The 18,536-nt window shown below is 40.8% G+C and overlaps 1 protein-coding gene across 2 annotated transcripts; it reads right to left on the minus strand.

The window, feature by feature from the left end:
* Positions 1-922: 922 nt before the first annotated feature.
* On the minus strand, positions 923-17,973 carry LOC102230227 (dematin-like). 2 transcript variants are annotated; one of them, XM_023338771.1, is made up of 16 exons: positions 17,729-17,973; positions 11,635-11,682; positions 11,439-11,519; positions 10,573-10,716; positions 10,359-10,403; positions 8,279-8,387; positions 7,529-7,573; positions 7,301-7,435; positions 7,123-7,226; positions 6,137-6,242; positions 6,005-6,054; positions 5,861-5,906; positions 5,279-5,286; positions 3,806-3,871; positions 2,195-2,275; positions 923-1,708 (listed from the first exon to the last, which is right to left on the minus strand). In XM_023338771.1, exons 2-16 carry the CDS (start codon positions 11,641-11,643, stop codon positions 1,595-1,597), a joined length of 1,143 nt encoding a protein of 380 aa, XP_023194539.1. In that variant the 5' UTR covers positions 11,644-11,682; positions 17,729-17,973; the 3' UTR covers positions 923-1,594. The 2 variants fall into 2 exon arrangements, with proteins under 2 accessions (XP_023194539.1, XP_005812649.1); XM_005812592.2 differs by having other exon boundaries at positions 6,005-6,057; positions 17,729-17,972.
* Positions 17,974-18,536: the final 563 nt, after the last annotated feature.

The following is an 18,536-nucleotide window of genomic DNA, read 5'->3' on the forward strand; positions in this document are numbered from 1 at the left end:
ATAAATCCATCACACTGTCCCATATCTACCTTGAGTTTCTATGGTGTATGAAGATGTGCAGCTTGGACAACAGTCACCTCTCCACATCTAGTACAGTTCGACCGGCTTGCTACAACATTTTTGAACAATATTTCATGACATTAAGTCACAGTTCTGAGACACCATTCATGTATTGTGCAGAAGTTAAATAAGTTTATACTCAATACAGCTTATCCATATAATAATTTGACATCATGCAGACTCTCAGTTTGCTGAATCTTCAAAGTAACAACAAGATGGCAGGTTAAGCAACTTTCTGATCAGTTCAGCTCATAATCATTGTGATGTTACTGACTATAGATCATTACCCATCATCCTAACATGGTCAGATAATCATTAAGTAAGGAAAAAATAATTATGTTTGACATTTATACAACTCACTCCTTACGCAGTAACATTCTTCATCCTAACACACACTCTATACAAAACAGTGGCAACACATTTCATTTATAGATAAGAAAGAACTTGATGTTCATTTGTTAACGTTTTGACCTATGAAAACCTTAACTTTAGATATGCCAACATACACGGCAAAATAAGAAAGCAATGCCAGCTCAAGCATCTGTAGGAAGACATTAAGCTGCCTCTCCAGTTGTAAAAACACCCATCCATCCATTTCCTGTACACCCTTGTCCCTTAAAGGGGTCAGGAGGTGCTGGTGTCTATCTCCAGCTAACCTTCCAGGCGAGAGGCGGGGTCACCCTGGACAGGTCGCCAGTCCGTCGCAGGGCAACACAGGACACACAACCATGCACACACACTCATACCTAGGGAGAATTTAGAGAGACCAATTAGCCTAACAGTCATGTTTTTGGACTGTGGTAGGAAGCCAGAATACCCAGAGAGAACCCAGAACATGCAAACTCCGTGCAGAAAGACCCTGGGCCGGGAATCGAACCCAGGACCTTCTTGCACCAAGACAACAACTCTACCAACTGTGCCACTGTCCTGTAAAAAAACCTGATACTCTTAAAGTACCACTTTAGAAATAACTGACACAGTAAGAATAATGGGGAAGGAAAGTAAGTGTAACACACAACAGGTCTTGGATGGACATGGAGGAGGTTTAACAGACTGAGGGACTCCTGTAGGAAGCAGCTACTGGTCAGCAGTCGGCCTCTTTTGAACCCACAGATTAGCAGCAACTTTATGGTACCAAGAAACCTGAGTTTCTCCTAAAGATAACTGCTGATCTCTCTTCAAGATGGTGACCTCTGGAAGTGTAACTCTGAGACTAAATGTCACATTAACAATGGTGATAATGATGATGATGATGATGATGGTGGATATATGATAGGAATGGTTTGCAAGCAGTGGTGGTTATAAGTGCAGTACTGGTAACATGTTAGAGCATCGCTTAAGTTTAGATCTGAGCAGAACTGGTTGTCATTAGACGTTCTGATCCAGTCTTCCAAGGAGAGGGGGCTGTTAGTGGAGGGGAGGGGTCTGCTGATCTGCTGATTGGATAGCTGACGTTATGGCCTGTTCTTTGGCTCCTCCTCCTTGCAGAGGAGAGGCTTCATCAAGTATCGGTTGGGAATTAGGTCACTTCCTGTTAGAAAAGTGAGGCTTTTTTCTTCAGTTCGTTTCGTCTCCATAATGACAGGCGGTCAAACTCGCCGATGGGCATCCCGAACACCTCCTGGAACTCCTCCTGGGAGAGATGCCTCTGTCAGGACAGGAAGGGCCCAGAGTTGGTTAAAGTGCCTTCAGCTAGCGGACGAGCTTTAATTCACACCCAAACCTTTAGCCCTGGAGGCCAAGACTGGTCAGTTTAAACTACTAGGGGGTCACTAAATTCATTCATTTAAAAAAGCAAAAATTTGTTTGTTTTATCTGCGGAACAATAAACAAAATTTTTTATGAAATCTGTATATCATTAAAGATCCACAACTTTAAACGAACTCCGGACTGTTGCCTTAAATCTGGAAACTGACAGTTTCCAAATGATCTGGGTCATCAATTGTGTTTTATTTTGTTGGTAAATTTTATTTTTATTTTTTACTATTCTTGAATTGTGGTCAGGGGCCAAACAAAATCATCTCATGGGCCACAAATGGCCCTGGGGCCACACTTTGAACACCCCTGACAGAGCGTTTGATTAATTTTATTTTGCTCTCACAAGCTAAGCTGTCACCAGCAGGCGGATGCTCACCTCCAGCCGGGTCCGGTCCACTCCAGGGGGCAGCTTACAGCGCCCCCTGTGGGTTACAATCAGGGCTTCATATGGATAAATCTGAACAAAGAGCAGAAGATTCAGCCGGTCATTTCCTTTCCTTTAATACACTCAAAATGGAAGCATAACATGGCTGAAGCTAAACCTCAGTGTGTTTCAATGGGATTTATTCTGCATCAGAGGAGACACATGGTTGAATCCACTTCAGGAGAGCATGGAGTGGCATTAAAGCTGCAGGATGTAACTTTTATAAAAAAAAAAATTCAGCTTTTCACATACTGTATTTGTGAAAACTGTCACCACAGTGTAATATGAGACAGTCAAGTTGTAAAAAAAATCTCCTCCACCACCTCCTCCCTGATCGCCTGCTGTCTGAAGAAACACACCACTCCATCAGAAACAACCAATCAGAGCCAGGAGGAGGACCTTAGTGCTGTCAATCAAGCTCATGTATTCGCTGCTCAATTTGCTAATGGTGGAGAGACAACTCACCATTACAGGAAATGTATCCACTATTATCGGTGGCTATGCTAAATGGCCTGAGCTGTAGCCTAGCAGAGAGCAAAGGGGAGGTTTTGAGCAGAGAGTAAATGAGGGTGATTGACAGCGCTAAGACCCTCCTCCTGGCTCTGATTGGTCATGTCTGACCGAGTGGTGTATTTCTGCAGATGGCAGAAGGACTACAGGAAGGAGGTGACCTTCATAGATTATGTTTCATATTGTGCTGAGAAAACATGGTGACAGTTTTAACAAATATGTAAATGAAATATATTGTTTATAAAAGTTATTTAAAGATTGTTCGCATGTGGAGGAAGGTGGTCTGCTCAAAGGAGACTGAAATGTTACCATCCTCACTATGAAACATGATAGAGGCAGCATCATGCTGTGGGGATGCTTTTATTCAGGAGAAACAAGGAAGCTGGTCAGAGCTGATGGACAGATGGATGGACATACAGAAGAACTCCTAATAGAGGTTGCAGAAGGTACTCACATGATATTCTTATGCTAGAATGGACTAGTCAAAGTCCACATCTAGATCCAGCCTGCAGTCTGCGCTGTGGCAGGACTGGAACATTAATATTCACAGACACTCTCCAAATCTCAGTGGAATAAGTTCATGTTTGCAACCTGACATTGTTAAACCTTTTTGTGCTGTGTGTGTATGTGCATGGGTGTGTGTGTGTGTGTGTGGAAGTATTAGTTACTATTTATAAGTTCTACATTTCCATCAGTAGACGAAGGAAAATTAGTAAAATGTAGTTCCCTTCACTTTTTAACTTATTTCCCTTTAAACATGTTAAGTTTCTTTTTAATTTGTTTCCAAAGAATTTAACTCAAAACATTGATGTGTATAGGAAATATGTTTTGTACTTTTTGTTTCTTAGAAGGCAGTGAAATCTTACATATCCATCTTCCTCATTTCATTCCACCAATCACAGAAATTTGTTTCCAGTTTCTCCTAATTGCTGCTAAAGTGACTTTTCATTTTAAACTGTAAAAGCCTTAATAACTGCTGCTGGTTCTGAGGTCAGTGTTCATGAACACAGACCCAGAGGCTGGGCTGCATTTAACCCTTTCAGCAGGTCTCACCTTCTGCTCCAGGATGCTCGGCAGGGAATTCCCTCTATCCATGCGATCTCTCCGGCTCTCTCCATTCTACACACACGCACACACACACACACACACACATTTCAGACACACCCTGTCCAATAGCTGCTAAAATGTAAGCTACACAAAGAGCATGGCAGAGGAAGCTGAGCAGAGTCACACTGTTAGATTCCTGTTAGGTCCTGAAGCAGCTAATGCTAACGGTTAGCTGCAGCTTCCTGCAGTTCCTCTCCAGACTGCATGTTGCAGCTCCTGTTTCACCTCACAGAAACATCAAGTTTAATCTTTCAGGAACTAAATGTTTCATATCATAATTTAAATGTAAAAGAACGATTGCTTGTGTTGCTACACAAAAATAAGCTAAGTAGGGCTGCAACTAACAATTCTTTTAGTAACCCATTGCTTTATCAACTATTCTGTTGATTAATTGATTATTCTGACACTCAGAGAGAAAATTGTCACATTCTATAGATTTTTCATTTAATCGCTTTAGCATATTTTACGCAATATTAAAAATACATTTAAAGATGTAAATAATTCACTTCATTTAAAAAAAAACATTTTATTGTGTAAAATGCAATAACAGAATTCCTTTAGCATGGCTTGATCATTTGTAGCAAATGATGCATCTACAGCTAAAGAAATGGGTTGATCATCAACATGTGAAGCTCAGGCCTTTCTACTGGACACAGTGTAGGGATTGGTCTGGTGATTATTTCTCTGATTAATTCATTAGTAATTGGATAGTAAAATGTGCTTGATAGGACATTGTTTTTTTCTTACAGAATTTGAACCAGGTGAAACTAAAACTGACACTTGAGGAGTTCTGGATGGAACACATATACAGAAAAAGAAGTTTTTGTAAAATGTATGTATTTTTGTACAGATTTGATTTGATTACTGTGCTGAATGTGTTGTTTCAGGAAATGATCATTTTTAGAGTCTGTACACTCCAGCTAATGATTAATCAATTACTTAATTAGTTGACGGTTATTTCAAAAATCAATAATCATCATGATTCATCCGATTAATCCAATGAATTGTTTCAGCCCTAAAGTTAAGTTTGCTTTATTACCTAAAATAAAAACATTTCTTAGCTAGATTTTTCTCTTGAACATGAGAGACAGAAAAATAGAAAGCTGGGAAAGAACTGAAAACATAGATATAACACAATAAATAAATGATGACTCAATTAGAAAAAGAAATAGTGACTGAAAAGTTGAACTGAAGCAATAAATAAATGTACCTTTATACACCAAATATATGAGCATCTTAACAGTAAAGAGTTGATTCTTTAAGCTTTAGTACTCTCTGACACTCCATCCATTAAAAGCGGGCCAAATGGGGTACAGACTGGTTCAGAAGTGGTTCAGAAACATGGTGTGAAAAGATTGGTGCAGCAGCAGGACATTGACATGGCCATGCACATAAGCACATACATGAACACACACTTACCTGAGCAGCTGCAGGACACCAGGACAGAAAGAGAAAGGACACAGAGAGGTTGAGAACAGGAAGTCATCATCACAGAGTTTCATCAGGACTAGAGGTGTCCCTGAAACTTCCCATATAAATATAGTTCCTTGCAGAAGTATTCACATCCCTATATAGTGTCCATATATAGTATGAATATGTTCCAACCACTAATATTCTAATATGAGCCAGTATAGAGCTGGGAAGCAGAAGAGATCTGTGCATGGTTTAAAAACCTTATTAAAGATTGTGGTTCAAAGGTTAGCTACTACATTTGCTGCTATAACAACACCAACAGGAGAACACGTATAAAGTGGCTTTTGATTAAGTAGCTACATAATTTTAACGCAATTAATTGTAATTTTCCTATTTACATGCATAAGTCCAGAGCAGGAACCTTAGTATTTGCTTCTGGTGTGTTTAAATCTGATGCACAAGCAACATCCACAAACTGCAGCAATGGACGACAAAGACGTTTCTCTCTGTCCACTGAGGGTCCATTTCTGTGTCAAAACGATCTGACTGGACTGCTGTTGTGTTCAGGTTGTGCTAAAAGGCTCCCACCTGGCCGTCCCTTATCTCCGTCTGTAGAAAACTCTTCCGACTGCATCTAAGGAACAGGAGAACAGGAAGCATTCAGGAAACCAGGAGCAAACATGGAGGCTGATGTCTGACGCTGCCGGCCTGAAAGCCAGCGGCAACACTCACTCTGGTCAGGGCGGAGCGGGACGGAGACTTTGATGCACTGGCTGACACACCTGCTGAGGAGAGGGAAACAAAGTGGCGTCTGACCGGTTGTTCAGCTGGAGCGGAGACGTGTGAGACAATCGATGGACTCACTGCTGTGCATGTGTGTTCTGTCTGGCAGAGACTGTGTCTTCCTCCTGATGTGGACACTTTTCTCCTTCTCCTCCTTCAGGATCAGACGGCCCAGGTTGGACTTGATCTGCAGACAGAACACAGCCGATGGTGGAGGAAGAGCAGAACACTTCCAGCACTGCTCACACGTTTACATACATGCAGCCTTTGAGTTGCTATTTTCCAGGGTTATTATTCAGCAGTCTGGATTCAACATTTTTCAACATTCTTTAAGACCACAGTTTGAGGCACAAGCTGGAGGTTATTGGGGTTTTGCACTCATCCAAGTCAAAATTATGCATACAGGCTGAAACATGCAATTGCAATAGTGTCTCTTTTTTCCCTTTAGTTCATCAAACTGTTCCCAGAATCCTTTGAGAAAATCTTGGCCACTAAAAGTGAGCGTCCAGCCAACAGATAACTATGTTGTTGGCATGCATGATACTTCTAATATGTTAACCTACCAAATACTGCATCATAGCTGTCTTTTGAAATTTTAACAGTGCACACACTAATACTTCAATTATGTTTGTAATACAATTCATACTGCTGAAATTAAAGAAAAGAAGTTTCTGTCAAACATTAGAACTGGTTGTGAAGCTAAAGCTGCCATTGACTGTTTCTGATTTCCACAAAAGGCCAGAATGGTTTCAAAAGTTGTTCTCTCATCATTTTGTAAAAGCTTTTTACAGCTATTCAGGTTATATTTGATATTAAACATTATATCTGATACTAAGATCGGTTTGATGACTCAAAAGAATTTAAGCATGGCAAGAAAGTCAATACTTTTTATGTCACTATATTCTTCACAGTAAAAGTTCCATATTTCTACCTAAATGCTGTTTTTTTAAAAGTTATCGTTTGCTCTACATTGATTCTCCACTTGTAAAAAAACAAAACACAAACAAAAAAATCAGGTCTAATGAATTAACTTAAGGTGATGTAAACAGTCAGGATGGGGTCCAGACCTTCTCCAGCTCCTGCTCCTGCTGCTCCTGCTGCTCCTGCTCTTCTTCTGTCACGTCCTCAAACTCATCTTCTTCCTGAAGTTTCTTCTTCCTCCACTCGATCTCTGTGAAGGTCATCATTGTTAAAGATGCTCACCATGAGTGGTCACTGTAGAAGGATAAGTGTGTATTGTGTTACCCATAGCAGCCAGTGAAGGTGGGCAGGGCCAGTACTCTGTCTCAATCTTGGAGGGCTGGTTGGGGTCTGGAGGCTGGGCGGCGGGGAACTTGGCAGACTGAATGACCCCGCTGCCCTCGGACGGTTTGTTAAGGTCTGCGGGGCGAAGAAGGGAAGTAGCTGAGTGACAACAGCAGCAACAACAACAACCGCTTCATAGAAAAGAGATGGAGAGAATCAAGAGCTCACCGTGTTTGTAGATCGGAGGCTTCCTGTAGATGTTGGAGCCGTTATCTGGAAGTTCAAGAGAAGAAGAACCGATTCTGTTATCAGATTTATCATATTTACAGTCTGTGGCAGCAGGAGTGTTTGATCAACACCACACACATCAGTAAGAACTGCTAAACAAATATTAAATTGTTAAAACAACAACATATATTTCATTTATTGAGCTCTACCTAGAAAAAAGTCATCACTGAATTTACTGATACTGTGTTTAGTGTTTAGCTTGAGCTGGGTTTACTTTAGAGTTGTGATGGGAAGTTGCTGCAACGCCCCATGGTGGATGACAGAGGAAATGCATGCTCCAAAAAAAATAAAAAGGCTGTTTAATGTAAGATTTAAATTTCCAGGATCAAAGAAGACTACATGTCCTTCCCATATGGATTTGCTGCTTTTACAGTTTGATACCTCATATTGACATTTTAATGAGTATTGAGGATTTTATACACATTCATACCTTTCTACCATGGCATGACAATGGACCTGACTCAACACGACTCGACTTGACGGCTCATTGGGTTGCTGGACCCAACAACTTGAAGTTATACCAGTTATGTCAGGTTGTCTTTCATTTAGTGTGGGGGCTAATATATCCTTTACCAAAGACACCAGCAGATGTTCTCTGGATGGAGTCAGTAAGGAATCCAGAAAATAGCCACATTTATTATGTGTGTGCGAGTGTGTTTGTGAGTATGTGTGTGTGCGCACACTAGCTACCTGGTCGATGGAAATGCTGCAGGCTGGTGCTTATCTTGCGACCTGCCTGCAGTTGCAGCGTGGATCCTCCAGGGGAGCCACTGTCGCTCTCTGCTCTGCGACCTTTCACCTGAACAGGAAGCAGGAATCAGATTAAACACTTTGGTTCTCTCCACTGTTGCTACAGATGTATTCTGGGTAATTCAAAGCATCTCCAATAGACAAAAAGTGTCCAACACTTTGACACGAAACTCAGACCTGTTTACACTGGTTTATGGTGTTGGAAGAAAATACATAAAAAATTTCTTTTATTCAGACACAAATTATTTGTGGTGGAATTTGTTCAAAAGTCTTGTGGAAATCTCAACACATTCCTGTGACAATGATGCTCAGCTCCAAAATAAAAGTGCCGTTATATGTCGCAGTAACAGTTACTATGGACTGAAGAGTTCTATTGATGGTTTTCCCACTTGCTTCAGTTCCTGGCCCTCTCGGCAATCTGCAAATCAGTGTCACATTTCTTTATGAAAAACACAAAGCAGCAATTGATGCTGAAGAGTCAGATGAAAAAAATCTGAATGAGTGAAAAGACCAAACAGCTGAGGTCAAGACCTTCAAGTGAGGCGTGGGACAGTCAGAACGGTCTCCAGAGGGTCATCTACTGTGTGAAACATCACAAAATGACCAAAACAGATTTTTTACCAAAATACTCATTTACATGCAGTAAGACTGAATACAGCAACAAGAACCAACAGGAGTTACAGAGGCACAGAATCCAGACAACCAACAAGAAATCTGCCAAAATTCAGTTTCTACAAACAAATGGTAAAAATGTCAATTTACTAGAAAACAATAAGATATTTATAAAGCAGCCCCCCTTCCCAAAAAAACATGTTCACGTAGTAACCTATTTAGCTCATAATGCTAAACTAAAGCCAAATATTTATGTTTGGAGGTTTCTTAGAGACAAACAGGAAAAAATAAAGTCCTGAAGGATGCCACACGTTGACTATGCAGTACTACAAGCTAATGCTACAGCAACTTAAAAAGGTCAATAAAGCTGCATCTGCAACAGTGAAGCACTTAGCCTCCCAGATGACATAAGCTAAAGCTAACACTAATGCTATCTGTTTAGCTTCACGGACACGCAGAGCTTTTATGGTAATCTGACTGTCGGTTTGTGCTCCCATGTCAGGATGTACTTCTTACTTGCAAAGTTCTCAACCACACAGTGCTCCGATCTACTGTGGTACCAACTACTGAAGGAAAATCTTAATGAGCCAACAGCTCCGACAGATCCTTAACACTGAAGCAACAAAAGAAACCAGTAACCCCTCTGCTCCCCCCAAAAAAGAAATATGAAACATTTCCTGTGGTATCAAAAAGTAACGTTTTTTCCTCTTTGAAATTCTATGATAGGTTTGTCTTTGAATCAAAACCAGGAGGCTGGCATCAGGTATGCCTGACAGTAGAGAACATCTGAGACACCATCCAGCAACAAAATATTCCTGGAGTGGATCAGAAATGCCAAGACAGTGTTTATGGCAACATAAACAAAATATTAAAGCAGAGGAGAAGCAGGAATTGTTACTGAAGTATAATCTGCTGCACAGGATGTACCACTGGCAACTGGTTGACATCAGGAAATTAAACTTATGGGTAGAGAATGCCCAAACAGGTCCAATCAAACAAACAGCTAGCACACTGTGCAGAAACTTGATTATTATAAATATTTTATGTATATATGCAAAGTATGGTCCCATAATTGTCTTGCAACAAAAAAGTCCTGGACTTGAATCAAAGTTGGGGTCTTGCTGTATGTTCTCATGTATACATTCATTTTTTCTAAGAATTCCAGGTTTTCCCTCACAGTTCAAAAACATGCACTACAATAAATGATCACTAGTAGAGTGCATGTATGGTTTTCTGTCTGGAGTTGAACTGTCCAAGGTGTATCCTGACTCTCACCCATTGACTTCTCAAGGCAGAAAACAGTGATGACAGAGGGAACAAAAAAGTTACAATTCAAGACTTAATCTGAAGCAAACACATCAGAGGAAACATAAACTGTAGCATCTAAGCAGCTTGTAGCAGATCCTACCTCAGGAGACCTGGAGGGAGACATGGCAGGAGGGGACAGAGAGCGCTGCAAAGACAAAAAGATAACCACTTACTGGTTAAGTACTCTGGTATAGAGACCTAATTCTCCAAACCTGTAGAAACATTACAAGTATAGAGCAGTCTAAGTGTTCTTGTGCATGTAACATTAACAGGTCTCCCATTACTGCTACCCATGTAGGGGTGTGTGTGTGTACCTCTCTGCGTGGCGGGTCGAGTGGTGAGAAGCTCAGGTGGGGTTGATAGGTCATCAGGTCAGGCCTTTCCACCTGCAGGATGGCTTTATCTCTGGGCAGTGCAGCAAGGTCTTTGTAGCCAACCATCTGGTCATTCAGACGAGCCTAAACACACACACACACACACACAGACACACAGAGTACATATACAGTACAGACCAAAAGTTTGGACACACCTTTTAATTCAATGAGTTTCCTTTATTTTCATGACTATTGACATTGTAGATTCACACTGAAGGCATCAAAACTATGAATAACACATGTGGAAATATGCACTAAACAAAAAAGTGTAAAACAACTGAAAATAGCCCTTATATTCTAGTTTCTCCAAAGTATCAACCTTTTGCTGTGATTACTGCTTTGCACACACTCTGCATTTTCTTGATGAGCTTCAAGAGGTCGTCACCTGAAATGGTTTTCACTTCATAGTTGTGTCCTGTCAGGTTAATAAGTGGGATTTCTTGCCTTATAAATAGTCATGAAAATAAAGAAAACCCATTGAATTAGAAGATGTGTCCAGACTTTTGGTCTGTACTGTATATATATATAGAGAGAGTATATCACTGATGGTAAGAGGAGTGTGTTGCAGACAGAAGTTAGAGGAATTTCAGCAACAACAGCAATTTGTATGTGAGTGGCTTTGGAGAACACTAGGTCTGCAGCATACAGTCTCTGAGATAGACTCAGGTAGGCTATGAAGCATTTCTTATCATGAAACCCACAACTAAGCTTGAAGTTGCATCACTCAGATTCTGCACCCAGAGGAAAACTGACAGAGATGTCAACTTTTCCAAATCAAAGAAGGAACATGTCTGTGTTGTATTTACCATGATGCCAGTGGCAGGAGACCCCGGAACGCTTGGGCCCCTAGATGATGGAAGGATAACAGGAGTTACACGTCCCTCCACCTGCAAGGACAGTCAGAAACATTCAGATATTTCAAATGGTTCCAAATTCACAAGCCCCAAACATTGTTTTTTTTTTCCTTTTAACTGTTACTGATAATACAGGAAGATGAATCACCTTTTGCATGGCTGTAGAGAGACTGCCCTTCTGCTCAGTTTAAACCAGCTGGGGGAGGATAGGAGGACAGACAGGGAGTCAGTGACATCTTCCCTTTTACCCAACATGTCACCAGAGCCTGGCATTTTAGCATGAATGAGTTCTGGACTGACTCATCTAGATCCTGATTCTGAGTGAGAAGCATATTAATAACATTTTCTTCCCACAGCTGAACATTGTGAAGGGTAAGATTTTAAAATGCTCTCTGCTCTTCTCCAACAGCAAAACAGCCTGGCTTTTAACCAAAAACAGGAAGCAACATAGAGACACAGTTACTTAAAACCATTCGTGCTAGAAGAATGCGTTCAAATGTAACACACCATGTGTTCATGACAAAGACTGATTGAAAGGTTGGCTGACTAGTCGTAGCAGAGAATATCCATGTTTGATTCCGTCCCTTATAATTTGGCAGAGAGAAAGAGAAAAATGTTCAGGTATACCACCTATCATCACATTGGACAACTTCAGGGACTACCAAACATGTTTCAACCAGTAAAGGCATCAACTCTATCCTGGTCATTGCTGTCCTACAAATCTCATTTCATTTCAGTGGTCAGCCTGGGTTTTCTCCCATTGACCTGGATTCTTCCACAAGAATTTCAACTGGGCCAATCAGTGAACAGAGGAAATTGTGAACAATGACGTTGCTTTTCTGCGTTTTTTTTTTATAATTGCAGTCTGCCTGTAGTTTTAGCAATGGCAGTGGAGAAAGTGAACAAACCTGTTCAGTCCATGTTGCTCACACTTCCAAATAATGAATTCACATTAACAGCCTCGTTCAGATCAGCTATTCTCTCTTTGCAGTGGAGGATGACTGTTTACAATGCAGGCAATTTCCGATGCCATCAATCTGGCATGTTGCATATGTCATGGTCAAACATTGAATGATTGGCAAAATTTATTTTAGAGTCCACAACTCTGAATAACCAATGACCCAGACCCATCAACTCTTACCAAAGGACATTTTCCTCTAGCAGCAGTGAAAACACAACTACATAAACGGTGAATTTATCAAAGCTTTCCTTCAGATACAGGAGATCTCTTGACACCAAGCAGCAAAACGATTTACCACAGAAATCAGTGATTAGATTAGCAATCTATGTATACCAGACTGCATTCAATCTCTATGGTAACCACCTTCTGTATCATCCAGTGGTGGTAGTCTCCACTGCTTCAGATTTTAATCAGGCATCAGAATATTGGTTTTGTATCAGAACTGAGCATGTTAATTGCAAGTAATGCCAGTACATTCAACTGGATTCAAAGTCTTTGCTAATGGCTCGTTCACATAGCATAGATTTTGAAATTTTCGGCCAATTTTGGTGGTAACAAGAGGCTGGGCTGCTGCAACAATGGTAGAGGAGCAATTCACTGGGATGTAATGTTCCATTTCCAATGTGGAAAGTGGGTGGCATAAACCAGATAATTTTTCTAGGATGGAAAAAGCTTAAACATAAAGTTGAACAGCATTTTTTATTATTATTTTATATGTTGAGAACTGTAAAAAAAAAATCTGACAAAGCAAGTTTGGTGACTGGTCACTTTTTGATGAAATCAACCAGTTAATGTTTTGTTCTCAACACTGGCAGCAGGTGTCATTTTGTTATTTACACTTTGTTATTCTGTACTTCTGCAGCTTGGCTCATTTTGTACATGATCCAACCAATAATTCATAAATAATTTTTCTAGACACTTTTTACGTGAATCGTAAGTTTATTTCACATTAGGGGACTGATTCCAGGTTCTTCCTGTTAGGTCTATTCTTCAAATAAACTCTGAAAGAATCACAAGGACATAAAGGCTTGTCTGCAGCAAGGGGAGAAGCCTGTCAGACTCCAACGGGGTCTTGCCACCCTTCAATATTTATTCACTTCTAAGCATCGGCGTGTCGTCATAGTGATAATTCAACAGCAAAAACAAGTACAGGAAAATGCATTCCATATATGTTAACTCTTTAAGAAAGCTGTGTTGGATGTCACCTATCTTTGTAGGCAGGTGCGAAAGTGTTTTGCACCTTGTCTGGAAATATTTTTAACAGGAAATCACAACTTGCAGAAGTATAAAAAAAATACAGTAGATATATGAATAAAATGGTAAAAAGTATCAGTAAAATAAATGGTAAAAAGTATCAATAACCCCATCACTTCCTTCCACATGTTGATGTGCCACTGGGTAAGAGACATGATGTTGACAGAACCTAATAGGACTAAATATGACGTGTGTGTGTTTAGTTTCTTATAAGTAAAACATTGAAGTGATGCTCTGATTGTTAAAAAGGATTTAAAATTTGAACAATATTTCCTATAATCTTGTCACAAACCCATCCATAAGTCATTGCTAAATGCCTTGCTGAGCAGCATGAGTGGATGCTGTGCTCCATCTGAGCTGTGTTACAGAACCAGCGCTCCAGTTTCAAACCTTCATCCTCACATGGAGAGTTTGTCCCTGAGGTGACCGAGGACATGATGGGGCAAGGAGGCTGGGACGCCATTGAGTCAGTTTCAGGGCTGGCTGTTATCTGACCTTCCTCTAGGGACAGCTCATGGTGGGGGGGGGCGCTGTGTTCGCAGTAACTACACCTTATATCTTAAGAACATGAGGGCCTGTCTGCTAATGCTTCACCGGGGGGTTAAAGCTTCCAGACTTCCTGTGAAACAGCTTTTTTCATTTGCCTTCCTCCTCCCCTCCTGTTTATCAGCTCCTCCAGCCGGGCCAACGCCCAGGCGCTCCTCAACTGTTACTGCTGTGGTTACACTCCTCCCTCCAGAGGGACGACGGAGCACAGCCAGCAGCAACCAGCAGCTCATGTCTGCAGCCCAAAGCTGCTGAGGTATCAGCTAGAGAGGAGCTCGCTGCTGGCCTCACCTGAACCTGACCTGAGTAGACCGGGAAGCAGCTTTCTGTCCAAAATACCACAATACCTCACGGTGAACAAACACCTCCATAAACAAACACTATACCAGGAGAAGAAGAGCTGGAGGAGGAAAGAAACAAAAGGTGTGTTTGATGATAAGGAGGTCATTTGACTGTTGGAGTAGGAATCCATCTCAAACTGTTGGATTAAAGCTAAACTCTCAATGCTAACTCAGGTTAGCATAAAAATGAAAACAATTAGCTTCTGTGCAGGGCTGGAACGATTAACTGCATTAAATGTCAATCAATTTTTGAATTAATCATTAATTAATTTAGTAATCAATTAATCGTTAACTGGTGGATGCAAACTCAAAACACTCATTTGCTGAAAAAATAACACTTAGAGCAGTAATTAAGCCAAAACTGTACTTAAAACATCTACATTTTGCAATTGAGTTCAAAAAACCAACCTTTGTATGTAAATGTCTTCTGAACTCATGAATTGGGAGTTTTAGCTTCACCTGGTTCAAACTCTGAAGAAAAAAAAACACCTTTTCCTGCCCAGTTATTAATCAGCTAATCAAAAACAAATCACCAGATCAGCCCCACATTTTAACTTCATAAGAAATGCCAGAGTGTTTCACATGGTGATGTTATAGCTGCAGATGCATCCTTTACTACAAATGATCAAGTGTTCACTAAAGGAATGCTGTTAATGCATTTTAGGCAAACAAAATGATGATTTTGTTGCTTAAAAAAGGAATTTGTTTATTTGCATATTTTAATGTATTTCTATTATTTAAAAAAAGGGATAAGACGTTGAATGAAAAATCTGTGGAATGTGCCAATTTTTTAGTCCAATTAATCAATTAATTGTCAGAACAATTGACAGAATAATCGATTACTAAAATAATTGTAGGTTGCAGGCAGCCCTAGTTGTGTGTCAGAACATCACATCAGTAACACACACGTCCCAGCAGCTGTGTTACGCAGCTTTACATCTTTCTACTCAGTTTGTTTTCTGTGGGTAACTTTTTGTTTCTGTCATTTCTTTGTTGTCACTATTTAATCCATGTGGATGAATTGTTTCTGTAGCGCTTTTTCTGTATGTTTTTGGTCATTTTGAAATTTTTTATTAACTTTTTTGATCTGTCTATGTCACTGCACTTCTAGTATCACTGGTGCTTTGCAGAAAGGAGGTTCTGGGTTCGAATCCCAGCCTGGGGTCTTTCAGCATGGAGTCCACATGTTCTCCCTGTGCAAGTGCTTCCTGGGTACTCTGGTTTCCGCCAACAGGAAACAGTCAAAAACATCCATGTATTACTTAGAATCTTTAAGCTTCCCTTAAGTGTGAGGTGCAGGGTTGCATTGCCCTGTGATGGACTGGCAACCTGTCCAGGGTGAACCCCGCCCTTGGCTCCTTGACTGCTGGATAGGCCCATCAAGTTTTGCTTGTTGCCTTTTTTATTTTTTAGTTCTTTATCTATGTGTTGTCACTTCCTGTGTACTGTCATTACGCCTCCTTGTGTTTGGTGGCTCAGTTCTGTGCAGGCTTCTCTCTCTTTGGGCCTCTTTAAACATGGCAAAGCAGGAGATTTTAGTTTAAATAATCTATAATCAATAGGAATATTGATCCCCTGTTGTTTCCCCTTTATATATTAAGGTTTAAAAAAAACCCAAAAGTGTAGCAACAAAGGTATGTTTGGGTCAATAAATGCACAGTAAACTGTAGCTGGTAACTGTAAAGTGGGTAAAACTACTGAGTAATAATTTGTGTGTGTATGTGTGTATATGTGTGTGTGTGTGTGTGTGTGTGTGTGTGTGTGTGTGTGTGTGTGTGTGTGTGTGTGTGTGTGTGTGTGTGTGTGTGTGTGTGTGTGTGTGTCTGACAGTGATCTAAGCAGCTGCAGTCTGAGTGTCTGTAAGGCTGATAGTCTTATCACCGAGAGCTTTTAGCTGCCAGAAAGCCAGTGATGGAGCTCAGCTGAGGGTGTGTGTGCTCCATAATGGGACACACACTTACAAGAGACCAGCTGAATGTACAAAGTCAGGCAGGAAGGATGTTTCCCACAACATTACTGGGCCCAATCAACAACTACAGCCCATCTATGAATATTGACCAAGCTTGGTGAAATCCTGTAATCCACCAAAAACACAGTCGCTTCATCTGTACATGTTTCATTTGTTTTCACAGCATAAAAAGCTGAGAACTATTTATGTTTTAACTTTTAATTTGATTAGAACAAGGTTGTCTGCTTCAACTCTGCTAAAAGATGTCTGAGACCGAAATCTTTTCCTCTTTATAGTTCAAATAATATTTCAGTTCTGCTTCACAAATATCACATCAGTCACCATGTCTAAAAACATTTTTTAGATAATGTGCTCATCTAAAAACAATCTAGATTGTGTTTAGATTTTAGAAGCAGATGAAATTTGAGACAATTAAATGCATATGATCTATAAATGAAAAATGAAATGAATCAATAGATGTGTTTTCAAGAACTCCTTGTGAGAAAGATTAGCAGATTTGATGATTCATTTTACTCAACTTTCAGTTCTCTTGACCTTAGTTTTCCAAGTTTTGAGTGAAAGCAAATCAAGGTTAAAATTTTATAGTTATGAACAATTTCTTTATTTTGTTCTTTTAGCTCTCCTGGACTTTTCACATTTAATTAATAAACATTACAAAGCAGATTTATGTGGAAATGGGATCGCTAACCATTTTTTAAAATCTGTAACCTGTCATTCCTTCCCCTAAAGTCTGAATTCAGAATGAATAGTTAAGCAAAGCTCCCAGTTTGATTAACCGGATGGATCCCGTTCCCCGCCGCCGCTGCTGCCTCAGCAGGTTCTGCGGGTTTGGTGAACAAATTCTGGAGATGTTCGAACCAGACAAAAGCCCATGTGAAGGCCTTCCCCTCACAATTAGATGCGATGTGCTGCTAAAGTGGCGTTTCAACAATCTAATTCAGTTTGTTCGGTCCACCTGATCCCCGAACAGAACCCCGGGCGACGAGGCCCGGAATCTTCACCTGCACGAGCAAACAAGCCCCGTTCGGTTTGTTTTCCGGCGATAAACGACGGTAAAAAAGAGGCTCGTGGAGGATGCTGCGGGTCATGTGCGGGATGCGGGGATGCGGGAGACGAGAGGAGGAAGAACTGATGAAAGAACAGACGGAGAAGAGGCTGAAGACGATCCTACCTGGAAACAGCGGCCCGGAGATTCAGAGTGAAAACATCCAGCAGAGAAGCCGAGCCGCTCGGAGCGATGAAGGAGGAGAGGAGGAGGAGAGGAGGCTGTTTTCCTGTTGCTCTGTCGTGGGCCGGTCCACTATGTGCTGAAGGGGGGAAGAGAACAAGCAGCATTGCCCCCCAGTGGGCACGCGCTCCGTCCTCCTGCAGCTCGCGCACACTCACCAGTCACAACACAAGCATGTTTACGTCACCAGGCTGCTGTCCCTGCGCGGGATGTCCTGAGACGGGACGAGCCCATCGTACAGCAGCGAGGCGACAAATAGCGGGGCTCTATGGAAAGCCACTTCTGCCATAAGTCTGGCTAAAAAGGTCACATAACAAAACTCATGTCACCATTCCATGACGCCTTACATAGCAGCGTTCAACGACCTGATATTTAGTAAAAGTGGCACTTTTGACTTTTGAAGTACCTAGCTTGCCAGTTTCCTTTATTAGGAGCTATGGCATAGCTTCAGGGGAGTGGTGGGATGGTTCATTCCTGAACATTTGCTGAATTGGCAAGAATTATGCCAACTTAGACTTCTGTCAAGTCAAAGTGAGGTTTAATTGGACCCAGATGCATCAAGTTGATGTAGAAGTATTTAAGAAAAAAATAGTGAGAATTTTATTATATATATATAATTCTCACTCATTGAGAATTATGAGTGAGAATAAGTTGTATATACTGGGGAGCTTGATTACTGAACAAGGAGCGGATGATTGATTAGACACAAGTTGCAATTTAATTTCCATTTGGAATAAATAAAGTATTTTTG

Source organism: Xiphophorus maculatus, chromosome 8, assembly GCF_002775205.1.
Source record: "Xiphophorus maculatus strain JP 163 A chromosome 8, X_maculatus-5.0-male, whole genome shotgun sequence".
Classification (NCBI taxonomy): Eukaryota; Metazoa; Chordata; class Actinopteri; order Cyprinodontiformes; family Poeciliidae; genus Xiphophorus; species Xiphophorus maculatus.

What these genes read in the sequence shown, in the direction of transcription:
- LOC102230227 (XM_005812592.2), bottom strand. An exon ending in TCGACCCGCCACGCAGAGAG is followed by an intron (nt 10,404 to 10,572) that starts GTACACACACAC and finishes TTGTCTTTGCAG; the next exon opens with CGCTCTCTGTCCCCTCCTGC. An exon ending in CCCGCTCCGCCCTGACCAGA is followed by an intron (nt 5,907 to 6,004) that starts GTGAGTGTTGCC and finishes CCTGTTCCTTAG; the next exon opens with ATGCAGTCGGAAGAGTTTTC.